At 43.8% G+C, this 16,331-nt stretch overlaps 1 protein-coding gene and 1 non-coding gene across 8 annotated transcripts in view; one reads left to right on the top strand and one right to left on the bottom strand.

The window, feature by feature from the left end:
• The first annotated feature begins 234 nt into the window (after positions 1–234).
• TRNAA-UGC (transfer RNA alanine (anticodon UGC)) lies at positions 235–303 on the top strand. The gene has a single exon. It is a non-coding gene; the product is annotated as a tRNA-Ala (tRNA).
• Positions 304–10,621: 10,318 nt separating this feature from the next.
• Positions 10,622–16,331, bottom strand: part of RTEL1 (regulator of telomere elongation helicase 1) — a 142,904-nt gene continuing 137,194 nt past the window's right edge. For 4 of the 7 annotated variants that reach the window (XM_061630934.1, XM_061630938.1, XM_061630941.1 and 1 more), the window contains one exon: positions 10,625–12,062. In XM_061630934.1, coding sequence (XP_061486918.1) covers positions 11,982–12,062 — 81 coding nt within the window. In that variant the 3' untranslated portion in view covers positions 10,625–11,981. Of the gene's footprint in view, positions 12,063–16,331 lie in introns of all 7 variants that reach the window. The other 3 variants (XM_061630940.1, XM_061630937.1, XM_061630939.1) reach the window with 2 other exon arrangements.

Here is a 16,331-nt window from a genome sequence, read left to right as displayed (position 1 = left end):
TTCAAACAGAGTGCTGATAGCCAGGGACTTTTTACAAATCCATCTGTCCTGTGATAGCTGAAAAACATTGGGTCATACTTCATTATTGCATTAAGTATGTTTCTTTTAAGAGTTAAGGGCTGGGCATGGCTTGGATATTATACCCTTCACTGAAAGATTGAATAATATCGCATGGGGAAGGGGGGAAACCTGCCCAGTTTCCTTTCTGCTGGACCATAGTGGTTCTGGGAAAGGGCCGTAGCTCAGTGGTAGAGCATCTGCCTTGCATGCAGAAGGCCCCAGGTTCAATCCCTGGCATCTCCAGGTGGGGTTGAAAGGGACTCCTGCCTTAAACCTCTGTACAGTCGCTGTAGACAATACTGAACTAGATGACTGATGGTCTAATTCAGCATAAGTCATGTAGCTCTTGAAAGCATCTTTAATTTGCAGAAAATTAATGTCTTGAAAGCAACTTTAATTTGCAGAAAAATAATAGATTGCCCGCTATCTGCATTTTCTGGAAACAACTGAAGACATTTTTGTTCCAAGAGGCTTTTCCAGCTGGACAAATCTCTGCCATGGATATTTTGTTTTGTTTGAAATATATCTGATTTTTCTCTGTGTTTTCACTGTTTTTTTATTGAACATCACCTTGAGACAATTGTGTAGAAGGTGATTAATGAATTAATAATAAGAAATGTCAAAGGAGGGCTGGTCCATGCATTAGGTGGCACTTAATCTGGCAAGCTCTCCTCCCACCTTTTTGGGCTGTTCACCAACTATTGCAAAACACATCTGAAAACTTTCGCAGGTCTCTCCTAAGACATTTAACTCATTCATATTTATTGGCTCTATTATGTCTGTTTTCCAGAGGGTAAGGGCCCTTACCTCAGTGCAAGAGTATTTGCCTTGCATGCAGACAGTCCCAGGTTCAACCCCCAGCATCTCTGGTAGAGCAGGACAAGACTTCTCCCTGATGCCCCAGAGAGCCACAGACGGTCAAGGGTAGACCAGGGGTACAGAACCTTTTTCAACTTGAGGGCCACATCCTCTTGTGAACAGCCTTCCAGGATGCCAGTGGTAGATGGGCCAGATTCAACAGTGAGCAGAACAACAGATGTGACATTCACCTTTGTCCCATGAATTCCATTTTGTTTCTGGTGGTTTATCTAGCAACTTCTGACTGCTCTATCCTCCCCACTTCAGTTTGCTGCAGCCTTCCCTTCTTTCCTCCCTTTCTCCCCGAGCAACCCTCCTTCACTCTTGTTTCCTAAAAAATCTGAAGCGATTTTTTTAAAAAAGTCACCTCAAAATATCAATACCACTATTGATATTTTCAGAAAATAGTGATATTGATATATTTTAAAAAAATATATCGATATTATATTAATTTGTTTTTCCAGCGGAGAAAAATTAACTCAGAAAAAGCAAGGGGGAGCAGAGAAAGGGGGCAGATGACCCCACTTCTTTTCAACTGCCAAACTTTAGGAAGTGGGGGGGCAGGAGGGAGTGCAAATACTGCGCAGATCAAAAGTATTTGCACATGCCCACCAACTGAGCAACTGGAGGGAGTAAAAATGTAAAATTAGAAGGCGGGGCCACAAGGAAATGACACAAATCCTTCCCAGAGGAACACCTACTTGTGTGACTGGAAAGCAACAGATTTGAAGCTACCATTGGGCACGAAGTGTGGACCTTGCAAATCTGTTACGATGGTAAAAGCAGTGTATTGGCTACAAAGAAATGCTCCCATGTGGATAAGCCCATAGTCTACCCTAAGCAACTAGAGGTTGTGATGTCAAAGGATATCACCAGTGGCTGAACAAATGCTTACATTTTCAAAGCTTTGGAGAAAATTCCCACACACTGACTTGTGCAACAGCTGCCCTCTGCTGGTGAGAGTTGGGGTGCTGATAGTGGCAGCTCAAACTGAATAGTGTCTTATCCTGGTTCTATGCTGGGGAAAAGGATATATGGCCTCTGCTTGTTCTGATTTTCTCCCATTCTCCTCCCTTGCAGAGATACAGTGGACATGTAAGCAGTTCTCAGAGACAAGCATCAAATATTTGAGACCAAGTCACTGAGGAGAAAGTTGAAGTTCACATTTCTAGGAGTCTCCATTAAATACCCAGAGACACCTGTGATGGTTCAGTTCTGCTTATACCAAGAGATGTTAGCCTAATAAATAGATCTCCCAGCTTAATAGGTTGGTTGTCCCTTGGTTTCCAAAGGCATGATTACAGAAGAACTGTAGCAGATATCACAATGATAACAAGAACTGGGCATGTTTAGCCTGGAGAGGAGAAGAGACTGAGGGGAGATATGATAGCACTCTTCAAGTACATGAGGAGGGCCAGGATCTCTTCTCGATCGTCCCAGAATGCAGATAGCCAGAATGTTCCAGCTTTGTAAACTCCAAAACAATGACTCAACTTTGGGCAGTTAGATGTGCCTAAACCCACTGCTTTCAATTAGATTAGGGGCACACCTATGTTACAGCTGTTAGTCACTACAATGAATCAATGTTGCTATTATAATCCATTAAGACTGGCACGGGGAACATAATACACACCTGCCGGAAGCAGTATCTTTCATGGGAATTTTTAAAAAAAAGTTCCCCTAAAATACGGCTGATTTGGGACAACGGATTTTTATCACACTATATGGGTTGGCTTACCACTGCTAGAATGTCTGTGCTACCAATTACATTTTTTTATGAATGACGACTGTTAACAACATAATTATTACTTCTGTGCTTTTCTGCATTTAATTTCCTTCTGACCTTTTTTTAAAAAGAATTTTCCCCAACCATGTATATATATATATATATATATATATATATATATATATATATATATATTACACTGAGGATAACACTCCATGCATCTGATGAAGTGGACTGTAATTCATAAAAGCTTATGCAAGGGGCCCTCAACCTTTTTGTTCCTGTGGACACATTTGGATGGGTGGTGTCAAAAAACAGCTGCCATGAGGGGCATGCGCATACACAAAATGGCTGCCATGGTGGGTGTGGCCAGTCACAAAAAACAACTATTTCACAGAAGGCAAACTTGTGAAGTTGAGAGGCAAATAGATTGCTGAAGAACCACAGAGGGCCATCTGGCACTTTCATTACAGAGTGTCTGTCATGCCCAAACACCCTGAAGTCAGTCACAAATGAGGAGCTGTGCTTTTAACAGGTTTATTGAGAGATTTCAGTTCAGAGCGCTTCATGAATCAGCTTACGGGTTACACAGGGTTCAGCATCATTGTTAGGCTTGACGAGACACGACTACAAAGCATTAAGTCATTGTCGCAGCAACTAGTCTCGTTTCCTTGCCCTGCTTAAGTAAGGTTGTGTGGGCACCCTACTTATGTGAACTGAGTGTCACTGTTGGGAGAGTGTGCGCACATGAGAGCTCCACCTCAGGGGAGCTGTTGGTGTGCGTTCTTGCAGACACCGGTGCTGAGAGAGGCTTGGGCGGCCGCTTTGCCTCAGTAGGACTACCTCGTCAGAGGGAGGCGTGATGCACTGGGGAGACAGCAGAGGGGGGTGGGTAGAGGAAGTGCTTCAGGTGACTGCCTGACTGGGCTGGGCCTCCTCATAGGTAACCAGAGCTTCAGGGGCGGAACTGTCACTGTCCATAGTGAGAGAGTTCTCAAAGTTTTGCACGACCAACGGATCAACATGGGAAGCGTCAGTCTATTCAAAGTCCTCCTCCTCCTCTGCCAACTCACCGCTCCACCCCCATTCTGCCGGGCCCATGACAGTGTCAGTCAAATGCTGAAGATGCACCTCTTTACCCTGGCCTTTGGTATCTAAGAGATATAGTTCAGGGCCCACTCTATTATCTTGATTGTAATGTTTTAACTGTTTTTAATACTGTATTTTTAAATTATAATCTCCAACCCCCAGGACCTCATGATGAAGAGCAAGTATGAAATCGAATTAATAACTGTAAAAAAATCTCAGTACGAGGCGGGGTCTGAGCCCCAAAACACAAAAAATACTCCTTTAAACCCAATTTCAGAAAACTCATTTTAAGCTCCCATTTAGCCAGCCAATGTACTTCTCCCCCAATCTCTGGGCCAACCAACTCCCCTACCTTCAAACCTCTCCCCCCAAATAGTGTATCTCAGGATAATTTTTAAAAAAGCGCTCCTAACCTTGCCAATATCTGCGGGGTGGGGGAGGAGGCAAAGGCTCTGAAGGGAAAAAAAGGAAAGGTAATGTAAGGGACTGTCTGTCATTAGTCCTGTAGAATGTCCGTGGAGCTATGATGAAGAAGGGGAGGAGACAGACTGGGAATTGGAGGACTGGGATTGGTGTCTTGCAATCTGGGGTTGATGAAGCCAAAGGCCACAGCTCTATTGACACTGACACTGACAAGACATTGCCTGATCAAGACTGCCCTTCTACCCCCTCCTTTGTCTATACTGGTGCTGCCACTGTGCACACCTCCTCCAGGTAGGAGGACTTGGCAGAAGTGTCTCCACCACCCTCACCTTTGACATGGAGGCAATTACACCAACAGCCTCAAAGGCTTCCCACAGAGGAGGAGTGCTTGCATGTGTGTTCCCGTTCAGTGACATCTTCCTCACATAAGTAGAGGAACCCACCCATGCTTACGTAAGGCAGCATGTCCAATTGTTGTGACAATGTCTTAGCTCTGTGTAGTCATGCCTAGTACTATTGAGTAGAGTTGCAGAATCCTGTGTAACCTATGATTTATGAAGTATCCTGAACTGACAGTTTCTTTTAAATCTATTAAACAAAAGCACACCTTCTTGCCGAATCTGACTTCAGCAGCCTTGGGCAGGACACCATCATCAAGAAGGGAGGGGAATGGGTGAGGAAGGAAATACAGGGAAAGGCAGAAGTGAAAACAGAGATGGGAGGTGGGAAGAGGAAATGAGCAGTTTAAATCAATGGGAAAAGGATGTCCATTGTATATGCCTGCAATTTGTTACCTGCATTCTGCATATCATCCGATAGACAAGATTGTGCTACCCTCTACTTTGAGGGGTGTGTATGTGCTTTGGTTTTTAAAGTCCTCATGAAAATTCATCATTTTAGTGCAAACGTGTTAATATACATGCAACTTTCCCTAATATATACATTCTTGCAAATTTCCCCATATATTTCTATTTACCCCAATTTCTGTATGCACACTTTACCCCAGTATTGCATTTTTGTACACATTACTTGGCTGGAGAACTGCATTGCAAAATTCAGAAAAGTGCAAATTTCAAAGGATGGTTGTGTTTTGGTTCTCATATCGTTTTAGAAAGTGCGGATTGCATAGATTTGCCTTGAAATGTGAACTGAATTGAATTTCTCTCCATTCCTAGTGTATACATATTCTTAACAGCCTTAAACCCTTTACATCTTCATTACTATCTCTTTTCTAATTGTCTTCTTTTGAACTCTAAAGTTGGCTGAAGGTGGGGGGCTTCTTTATAATGCATACAAACGTGTTCTACCCACCACCATCCTAGAAGTTAAATCTTCTAGTTTTCTAAGAAAGGCTTTCTGGACAAGCCTGACCTAAACATGTCACCTGAGAAGTGTGCTACAGAGCAAGTAATTCTGAGACCGCTTCTCAGATTCCTTACTTCCTCAATGGGCATCCCTAAAAAACTGAAAATGGTCTTACTGTGAATTTCTGTTTGCAAATCAAGATGGATTTTGATACCGTCGACCACGGTATCTTGTTAAGCCGCCTAGTGGGATTAGGGATGGGGGGTACTGTTCTACGGTGGTTCCATTCCTATCTCTCAGGCAGGTACCAACGGGTAGCATTGGGGGATGAGGTTTCAGACCCTTGGCCTCTCACTTGTGGAGGGCCACAGGGTTCTATCCTTTCCCCCATACTATTTAACATCTATGTGAAGCCGCTGGGAGCCATCATCAGGAGTTTTGGGCTGCAGTGTCACCAATATGCGGATGACACTCAGCTCTATCTCTCATTTAAGTCCTCACCAGAGGTGGCTGTGGAGACCATGTCCAAGTGCCTGGAGTCCGTTAGTGGATGGATGGGCAAGAACAGGCTGAAGCTAAATCCTGATAAGACCGAGGTGTTACTCGTGGGTGATAAGAGAAGGTTGGGAGACATCGACTTGGTGTTTAACGGGGTAAGATTGCCCCTGAAGGATCAGGTCCGCAGCCTCGGGGTCATTCTTGACTCCCAGCTGTCCATGGAAGCTCAAGTTTCGGCAGTGAGCCGGGCAGCTTGGTATCAATTACATCTGATACAGAGGCTGCGACCCTACCTTCCTGTACAGCTTCTTCCGCGAGTGATACATGCCCTGGTCTCCTCTCGCTTAGACTATTGTAATGCGCTCTACGTGGGGTTACCCTTGAAGATGGTCCGGAAACTCCAGCTGGTGCAGAATGCGGCGGCACGCTTGATTACGCATAGCCGTCGCCGGGAACACATCACTCGGTTGTTGATAGATCTTCACTGGCTACCAGTGGTTTACCGGGCCCAATTGAAGGTGTTGGTATTGACCTTTAAAACCCTATACGGTTTCGGCCCGGTTTATCTAAAGGACCGCCTCCAGTATCACCAATTGAGCCGCCTTACAAGATCAGCCACGCAGGATCTCCTCTCGGTCCCACCGGCCAAAACAGCTCGGCTGGTGCGGACCAGAGAGAGGGCGTTCTCAGTAGTGTCTCCCACCCTCTGGAATTCCCTCCCCTACGATCTTCGACATGCCTCCTCCCTGATGAGTTTTCGACGAGCGTTAAAGACCTGGATCTTCAGGCAGGCCTACAGGAACTTTGAGCTAGATTAGTTTGTAATGTTTTTAACTGATGTTTTGATGTTAGTTTTAATTGATGAATATGGTTGTATTTATTGTATTGTACATCGTACTTGTTGCTGCTGTAAGTCGCCTAGAGTGTCCAAAAATTGGACAGAAAGGCAACTAATAAATTAAAGTTTATTATTATTTACTATTATTATTATATGGAGGACATTCCTCTGACATAAGATGACACCTTCCCCTGACAATGATAGCCAGGATCCTAGATTTATTTTATGCATTGAATTTATATCCTGCCCTTTCTCCCAAAGGAGCCCAGGGTCTCCTCTCCAGGGGGAGGAGCCATCCTGCCCACCAGTATGACTGGCAGAGACGACTCCTCCCCTCCAACAACCAATAGGAACAAATGCAACTGAACTGACAAAGAAAACAAGATGGAACCAAAAACCTCCAAAGAACCAGAATGGCAACTGGCCAAAAATGGAAAAGGAAATCAATCACAAACTGAGTGCAAGTTTGTGAAAAAAGGGGGGATCCCAAGCCCCTATACCTTTGGCAGAGGTGGGTGTAATGTCCTCCATATTGATCCATGAACAGAAATTCACAGTAAGACAAATTTCTATTTTTGCTGGATCAAGATGGAGGGCATTCCTCTGACAGGGATATATCAGAGCAGTACATCCCGTGTTGGGGCAGGCTTCCCTTTTCCCTGACTGTAACCTAACAACTCTGCAAAAACTTTCTGCCGAAGGTCACATCAGAAGAAGAGAGATAATCCACCTATAATGCTTAAACATGTTGGGAGAAGTCCAGGTGGCCACTTCACAGATATTAACCACTGGAAAACCCCTCCTGAAAGCCTCTGAGCTAGACGCACCCTGCAATGAATACTTTAACTTGGATTCCTGCATTAAGCAGAACACTGGACTCAATGGCCTTATAGGCCCCTTCCTATTCTATGATTCTATGAGCCAACACTCCTATGGGGGGCTGTTTACCCAGGACCACATAGGTAACACCAATTGCCTCCCTCAACCATCTAGGGATGGAAGAACTGGAAGCTTTCCTGCCCATGGAAGATTCTGCAAAGGAGAGGATCAAAGATTTGGACTCTACAGAGTCCTATCCAGGCAAAACCCAAGGACTCTGTGCATGTCTAGAGTGTGCCATTTTCTCTCTCGCAAGTGTGATGGACTGGGACAAAAGGAGGGAAGTACTTCTTCCTGTGAACTGTGAAAAAACAAGTTCACCTTACAGGAAAAGTAATTAAGCAGAGAGGAGAGCAAGCAAACAAGACTACACACTCAAGCCCAGAGCAAATATTTCTCTCAAACCAAGAGTCAGAAGACAAACCTTTGAGGGAGATCAGGTTGGACCCAGCCGCAGGTAGGGTTGGACTGGTGGCAGGATGGCTCCTCCCCCTGGAAAGGAGGCAGAAGACTGTCTAGGACTGTGCCAGTCATCACTAGTGGGAGGCATCTTCTCATATCAGAGGAATATCCTCCGTCCTGATACAGCAAATATTGCCATTCTAAGTGTTTGCTTGGGTTGCTACTCTTAGAAGTTGCAATGAGTCACAGTACATTCCAGAAGACTCTGTTTGGAGAACACTCTGTAGACAGATGGGAAATACTTTTTAGGATGTTTATTTTTCCAAAAGGTTTCACTTAAGATATGTTCTCCTGTTTTCTGTGCTGTAACTTGCCCTAAGAGCTCGTCTACATTTGGAGGAATCATGAACGAACTCGCTAGGACTGTGCCACTTCAGAATGCAGATAAAGGGGTCACATTATGGAATGCAACCCCATGTTGGAAAACTCCCTGCTTGTGGAAAACTGGCAAGTCAACGAGAAGCGCTTTAACCTAGGCTTCTCCCTGATGTTAGTTTGCGATACTTGATGAGCATGCAAACATGCGACACCCGCATGTGCATCTTGAACTGGTAAAATCTATAAGAACTCGAGAAGACCCTGCTGCATTGGACCAAGACCTCAACTAGTTCAGCAACTTGTTTCTAACAGTGGCCCATCCGGTGCTTCAGGGACACCCACAAGTAGGGCATAAAGACAGTTGTCCCTCCTGCTGTTTGCCTCCAGCAGCTGGTATTCAGAAGTACACAGTGAATACTGATGCTCATTGATATGGCAAGGATGGGAGGCAGTAAGGCCAGCAGTAGGTGCAGCGAGAGAGCCAACTAATTCTGATTTTGACCCAACCCTCCATCCTGATGAGTTGTACAAGGGGAACACTGAGACTGCAAAGGAGGAAGCTGATAACCAATGCCACACCTCCTGGGATGGTTGTAGTAGGAAGGCGAGCAGGCAGGCAGGGGCAGACTGAGGTTGGTGGGCAGGGCCCCATTTGCCCTACCAGACCAGCCTCAACTAGAAGTACACTGTCTCATACAGCCACTGACAGACGTATCCTCCATGAATTAATCTACTTCCCATTTAAAATCATACAAGAATGTCCCTGGGAATAATGCGCTATCACTGGTGAATAAACGAAAACCCCTCAGCTATCTTATAGAATCATAGAATAGTACAGTTGGAAGGGGCCTACAAGGCCATCGAGTCCAACTCCCTGCTCAATGCAGGAATCCAAATCGAAGCATTCCTGACAGATGGCTGTCCAGCTGCCTCTTGAATGCCTCCAGTGTCTGAGAGCTCACTACCTCTCTAGGTCATTGGTTCCATTGTCGTGTGGCTCGAACAGTTAGGAAGTTTTTCCTGATGTCCAGTTGAAATCTGGATTCCTGCATCTTGAGCCCATTATTCCGTGTCCTGCACTCTGGGACGATCGAGAAGAGATCCCGGCCCTCCTCTATGTGACAACCTTTCATGTACTTAAGAGTGCTATCACATCTCTCCTCAGTCTTCTCTTCCCTAGGCTAACCATTCCCAGTTCTTTCAGTCTCTCCTCACAGGGCTTTGTTTCCAGTGCCCTGATCATCCTTGTTGCCCTCCTCTGAACCTGTTCCAGTTTGTCTGCATCCTTCTTGAAGTGCGGAGACCAGATCTTGTAAAGGTAGGACTATCCCCTGAAAATTTTTAGAATTCACTTCCTTGAAAGTCACTGAATATCTCACTTGTTTTCATGGGGGACAAGGGTGTGTGTTTATGTGTGTTCAGAAAAAGGATAGGTTATAGTGCTAATACAACTAGAGAGCAACTAAGTAGAAAATATGAAGATAGTGGGAGAAACAGGCTGTGGTCAATTTAAGAAATTTACAAGAAAACACCATTTATACGTACATTTTCAATGTTACATGCACTAGTTCTTGATGATGGTAGGAGTCCTGAACTATGTATGAAGCTTGCGCTAACAGGTTTTGATCCAGTGAAATGCTTCTTTTGTCTGAATAAATAAGAAAAAAGACTCCAAATTACACAACCAGGCATGAAATCAGATGATGAGATCTGGGTTCTACATAGCTCAAAATGGGGTGTGCCAAAGGAAGAGGAAAGTGAAGGTAGTCTGCAGGTAAGGCAGCATCAAATCTGGCTTTTTGTGTGAAAGGAGGCTTCCTTGAATGATGGTAGCCAGAATCAGGAGTGGTGCACAGGCTGAATCCTGCCTCAGCACCCTTCAAGACCCACTGTAGCCTTGAATCCCTACATAGCTCTCAGCACATACAGTATATGAGACGCCCAAGACCTTGGAATGCTTCTCTAAGAATGGATTCCCTAGATTTGAATAATCTTGAATTATTCCATATTTCCTTCCCTCAGTGGCTCTGTGTGTGATGTTTTCTACTTCGTATGTAATGATTTCCCACAGAATTGAAAACTGCTGTCTTGGCCTTTCCTCACTATCTTACAAAATCTTTTTCTGTAAGGGAACGCCAACCTGCTTGCTGAGTTTATTCTCATATGTCATACATTCCGAACACATGCTTTTTATGTTTACCAAATAACAAAAGGAACACCACAAGCAAGACTATTTCCATCATCTTCGTGCGCGGAGCTTCGAGTGATTCTCCAGAACAGACTTTGGGGGCTACGGGGACGAGAAGAGAAACCAGAAGTCCCATTGTACAAGCACATTTCCATTGCACAAGTGGGTGAACATCACTGTATGTCACTCACAATGTTTGGAATGCTGCAGACATAGACATGAACATATAACCATACTATACATGCATTTTTATTTACATACTTTAACATTGCATATTATCCACTTTTGAAGAACTGACACAATTTTTTAATTTAGCACACAAGCAAACATCCTTGTGATTATGAGAATATAAAACCACTCCTGATCTCCTATCTTAAAGTACTTAAAATTTATTCCTTCAGTTTATTTCAACAGAACACATTGGTTATTGCAGACATCTCTATGAATAGAATAGAATCCCACCCTCGATCAGCAAAGGAAAATGTTCAAACATGAGGCACTCAAGAGGAATGAAATTCAGAGGCTTGCGAGTAAATTATCCTATGCACTAAAGGTCTGGACCAGCTAAGGACTTGTCAAAATTACCTTGAGTTGAATATGAACACACACAGCTTTCTAATCAGCAGACAATCCACCTCAATTTGAGTTTGTTATTTGCTCGGTTTTTCTGAATGCTTTTTCTGGTGAGCAGCTGGCAAACAGACCACTCAGACTGTCAACATCGATCCAAAAGGTTTTTGGCTACTACAAACTGATTGTTTTTACAAAGCAGGCATGGAAACTACAACATCCAATGGGAGGACAAACTGCATTGATTTAATGGATTTTAATTCATTCCTGGAAAACCTCTGCACGTGAACACTGCCACAAGAAGCATGTATGGTGGGCCATGTAGAAAAGATGGCTCGTGCATTGTTGTCTATTTAACCTTTCCACATTTTCGGTAATATGTGCCTGCAGTTCCGAGCCTCATTGAAAAGACTATTATCAGTAAAATGATGTAATGCTTTTGCCTTGATGTCATTCTAAAGGACCAACAGCTACAACAGTGTTTGAATGTTTTAGACTATCTAGGTAACTGTAATCCCAAAGATCATGTTGCTCTTTCACCTTCTGCTGTAATTTGTCATCCTGAAGGCCATGCTGCTTCTAACATCTCCTGCTGCAAAGTGAAGATCTCTTCTGATGGATGAACTTTAGCACAGAGGATGGCACCATGAGGAGGCAAAATCAGCCTAGAGAACAAAAAGCAGCTTTAAGTGTACTTTGCTTCCTTTCCATGGTCCTGGGCTGTTTTTGCCTGGTTAAGCAGTGAATGCTGTCACTGTACATCGCTCTCACTGGGGATCTGGCCAATAAGACACAGATAAATGCCTCTTCTTGGTATTAGCTTGGCATCCTGGACACTTCTTGGCAACCTGGAGGTGGAGGCAGAAAACAGAAAAATTGCAAATTCCCTGCAACTCTTTTTTCACACTAGCAACTCCACCAAGAATAACAGACAGTTGACTTAGGCCATCCCTCCAACAGCTCATCACTTTTAAGCTCTTGGAGCCCAAATTATGGCATCTGAATCACACATCATCAGCTTGAATTACACAAGTTATTCCACTTCCAAGATCTAGTAAGTGTGCCTGTGTTTCACATAATATGACTGGGGAAGGAAAAGTGGGAAGTATATTAAGGTTGGAGACAAGTGGGATGTAAGTGTAGGAGTTAGGAAATAATTCTCATGGGGGGTTGGATAAAGACCTGTGCAAAGCACCAAAGTCCTGTTTCCTTGAGGCCCTTGCCCAGTCCCCTGCTCTGCCTCCAGAGTTTACATTTATTTATTTATTATTTATTTAATTTATATACCGCCCTAAGCCAAAAAGGCTCTCTGGGCGGTGTACATAGAGGATAAACAAGAAAATATATGAATAGAACAAATATAAGAAAATCAAAAAGCAAAACAAACAAAGAACAGAAACCAAACAACATCAGAACATACCAGCAATGAAACACTGTTTTAAAATACACTACAAAACAATTGCTTTAAAAAGAATATTTAAAATTTTTAAAATGCCTGGGAGTATAAAAAGGTTTTCACCTGGCGCCGAAAAGATAGCAGCGTCGGCGCCAGGCGTACCTCATCACATAATGGCCATACATTTCAAGTTTTTGTCTACAATTATAAGGTATTTGTTTACTAAATAGCAGCTGCCAGGTTATAGATTTGAAGGCCACTGATAGTGACAGCTCAGAAAATGAGCCTGATTAAATTTCATGTAGTATTCATTGAATCTTGGTTCCCTCCTCCTTCTCTGGCCTCTTTTTCTCAGCTCTTTCTATGGACACAAGTGCTTTATGTCTGCTGGACACTGGGGGAGGCATAATAATTTTCAGGATACACAATAATTTTCTTTGTTTTACTTTTTAAATATGTTTATTGCTTGTGTGTTTGCCCTCTTGGGGTCCTGTGGGAGGAAGGGCGGAATACAAATATAATAAATAAGTAAGTAAGTAAATACAATGTTGCTGGTTTTTTTTAAAATTGATTTTTGCCTGCTTCAAAACCAGAGAGACGCTAGGTTTCTTACAGTTCAGCAGCTTGTAGCTCAATTTGTAACAAAAAATGTAAAAAGTCATTTCAATTTTTAATTATTGCCCGAATAAACTGTACTTTTAATACACCAAACGTATTAATTTTATGGAGTAACCGAATCACACATAATACATGTTATGAGTAACTAAGGGCGCAATCCTCCTAGTAATTTCACCGGGTCAATGCGATTCAGGATGCAGAGTAGCTGCAGTAGAGGAGGGTCAGCATAATGAGGCTGCACTGGCAGGAATCCACCATCTGGGCGCAGCTGTGGCACAACTGCAGAACTCTGCCACTACTTGGGCGCACCCAAGGCTGGTGCAAGACCTGAAAAAAGGGCATTCTTGGAGTGTGGGGAGAGGGGAGAGGGGTTTATGCCACATCCTGGCCCGGTTCAGCTCCGTCCTGCGGCCCCATCCTGGCAGATGCTATGCTGGGAGAAAGGGGGGCTGAGGAAACATGTATTTAGTTTCCTTCTGCAAGGCACTGCCAGTGTAGCCAGTGGGCTCCCTTCCCCAGGGCTCCTGAATGGAGATACGATGTGACAGCCGCTCATACCACCTTCTCTTCCATTGGCTTCACTCCCACTGGCCTCCTCCGTACTGGATCGTAAAAGCGTACTAAATGTTTTTTGCATATTTTTCAGTGCTCCCCAAAATTTCAACCCCCCCCCAAAAAAGGGGTTTTTTTTTGCCATGACTTCAAAATTTGCAGAAATGTTACTTCTCTATGCAGGGACCTATCTCGCCTGGGACTGCAAATGGGGGCAAACATTACTTTTTAAAAATTCTAATTTAAAAAATGTAATGTTTTCCCTTAACTTTGCTTTTTGGTTGAACTCAAAAGCTTGCCACACTTTTGTGACATTTGGGTTAGTTCTAATAAAAGGTATTACCCAACTGTGGATTTTGAATCTTGGTTTCTTAAGTTCCTGCTTCCTTTATGCAAAAAAAGGAGGAAGCAAAAATGTTCTGAAGGTGTTACCAGGCAACTGCTTAAGCTGTGAAGTGGGTAAAGGCTGCCAACTACTTTTACTGTTGCCCTCCTTCGGGTGATGTCTGATTCCTTCCCATCAGGGAAAACATCAACTGATTGTCGTGCATGTTGTTTTGTTGGCACTTCTCCCCTTGTTTATGCCACACTATTTTGAAGAAAGACAATGTATACTTCAAGGAGCCAATGGACACCTAACTGTATATGTTTATTTAATAAATTTACATACTGCATGCCAGGTAGAACTCTTACAAGGTAACTTGTGCTCAAGAAAAGCATTAAACCCACATATTGATCATCACTATATATGCAAATCTACATAAAAAAACAACATGAGGCCCATGATTAAATGCTTCCTCTCATACGCTCATATTTTTATTGAGCCTTGTTATTCCTTCTAGTAAGCCACTCTGGTGTTGCCCAAAAGGGGCAGACAGCTGGCTTCATGCCTCCTGATGACCTGTCTCAGTGAGACAGGAAATAAGAGAAGAATGCAGTAGCCAGACTGCTCACAGGAGCAGGCTACTGTCAACATGTAACTCTGCTGCTGAGAGAGCTGTACTGGTTTCCAATCTGCGATTGGGCCAGGTCCAAGGTTCTTGGTTAATTCATAAAGCCCTAAATAACTTGGGCTCAAAGTATCTTAAGGACCACCTGATTCCTTATGCGCTGCCTTGATTGCTGAGGTCTTTTGATGGGGCACTGCTGGTGGTCCCAAAGCCTCTGAGGTTCAGTTGGCCTTTACTGAGGGTTGAGCCTTTGGCCTTGCCTGGTGGAACTCCAGATTATAGTAATTTATAATGACATATTATGAAGGTCCACCTACACTCACTGAAATTAATGTAATTTTTATTGGACAAGTTCAGCCTCCAAATCCAGTTGCTGATTAGTATAAAAGATGTGTTCAAATTTTTGGTGAGTTAAAATTTTCTTGGAAGGAGAGGAGGATTGGTCTTTGGGGTTACTTTTTCTGTCCTGCTTGCCTCTATCTCCCTTGCTTCCTGCTTCACACATTTAAACTAGGCTGAAGGCTATAAGGCCTGAAGGGTCTGACCATCTGCCTTGGATTGGTAACTATGGTTTTTCTTGATTTAATATGGCAGGAAACTTACAGTTGAAATACTCAAGTAGCAGGGTTGGAGGGAGTTAGGTGGAAAATGTTTGCTTTGTCAGTGCTATTTTCAATCATCTTGTCAATGCTACTAGTTCATATATTTTTATTGTTTTACTGTTAGTTCATTTCATCGTTAATCATTAATTAGCTTATCCATATATATATATATATACATTGCTTTAAGTTACTTTTTAAGCTACCTTAAGCTGCTTTAAGAGCTGGTATAGCACAGCAGGGAGGAGAGCCTGGCTGAGAGTCCAGAGAATGTGAGTTCAAATCCCCGCTCGTGTCTCCTGGGGGGTCAAGGGCCAGCTAAAGATCACCCCACAGTGAGTGGCTCAGGGGTTACGTGCCCTGCCACCTGTGCAGCCGTGAGCAAGCTGCATAGTCCCAAGGAGCCCAGTTGCCCCCCAGCTGGCAGTTGCAGACAAGGAAGGGGCTGGCTTGTGCAGCTGTGGCAAGTGAGCAGGCCCTAGCCAGCTGGGGAGGACTAGCCTCAGAGGGAGGCAATGGTAAACCCCCTCTGAATACCACTTACCATGAAAGCCCTATTCATAGGGTAGCCATAAGTCGGGCTCGACTTGAAGGCAGCCCATTTCCATTAAGTTGCTTTAGTCTCAAACAGTATCTTTGTTTTATTATCACTCAGTTTCTATGGTACCAGTGTATTCATTTCAGTTACAGTTTCGAGTTTGTGGTTTTTCTGTGGTTGTGCTTTGCTCTCTGTTCCACTGGGTTGCTGCTGCTGAGCTCACTGAGCCAGGATTGAAGGGTTAGGCACAAGGCCTGACTGGATGTCCTGATTAACATGCCTCACAAGAGGACCTTGAGAACAAGCCATCCCTTCTGAGAGAGAAAAACTGCAACAGCAGCTCAGCTCAGAACAGATTTTAAAAATGGGCAGATCACACATCTATTCAGGCAGGGAAACTAAAGGACGGCCAGGAGCGGTTAGCACGCCTGCTAGCCTGCCCTCCCGCCACTGCCATTGTTGTG

The sequence above is a fragment of the Rhineura floridana genome, chromosome 6 (assembly GCF_030035675.1).
Source record: "Rhineura floridana isolate rRhiFlo1 chromosome 6, rRhiFlo1.hap2, whole genome shotgun sequence".
In the NCBI taxonomy this organism is placed as follows: Eukaryota; Metazoa; Chordata; class Lepidosauria; order Squamata; family Rhineuridae; genus Rhineura; species Rhineura floridana.
This window is presented reverse-complemented; position numbering and strand designations above follow the sequence as displayed.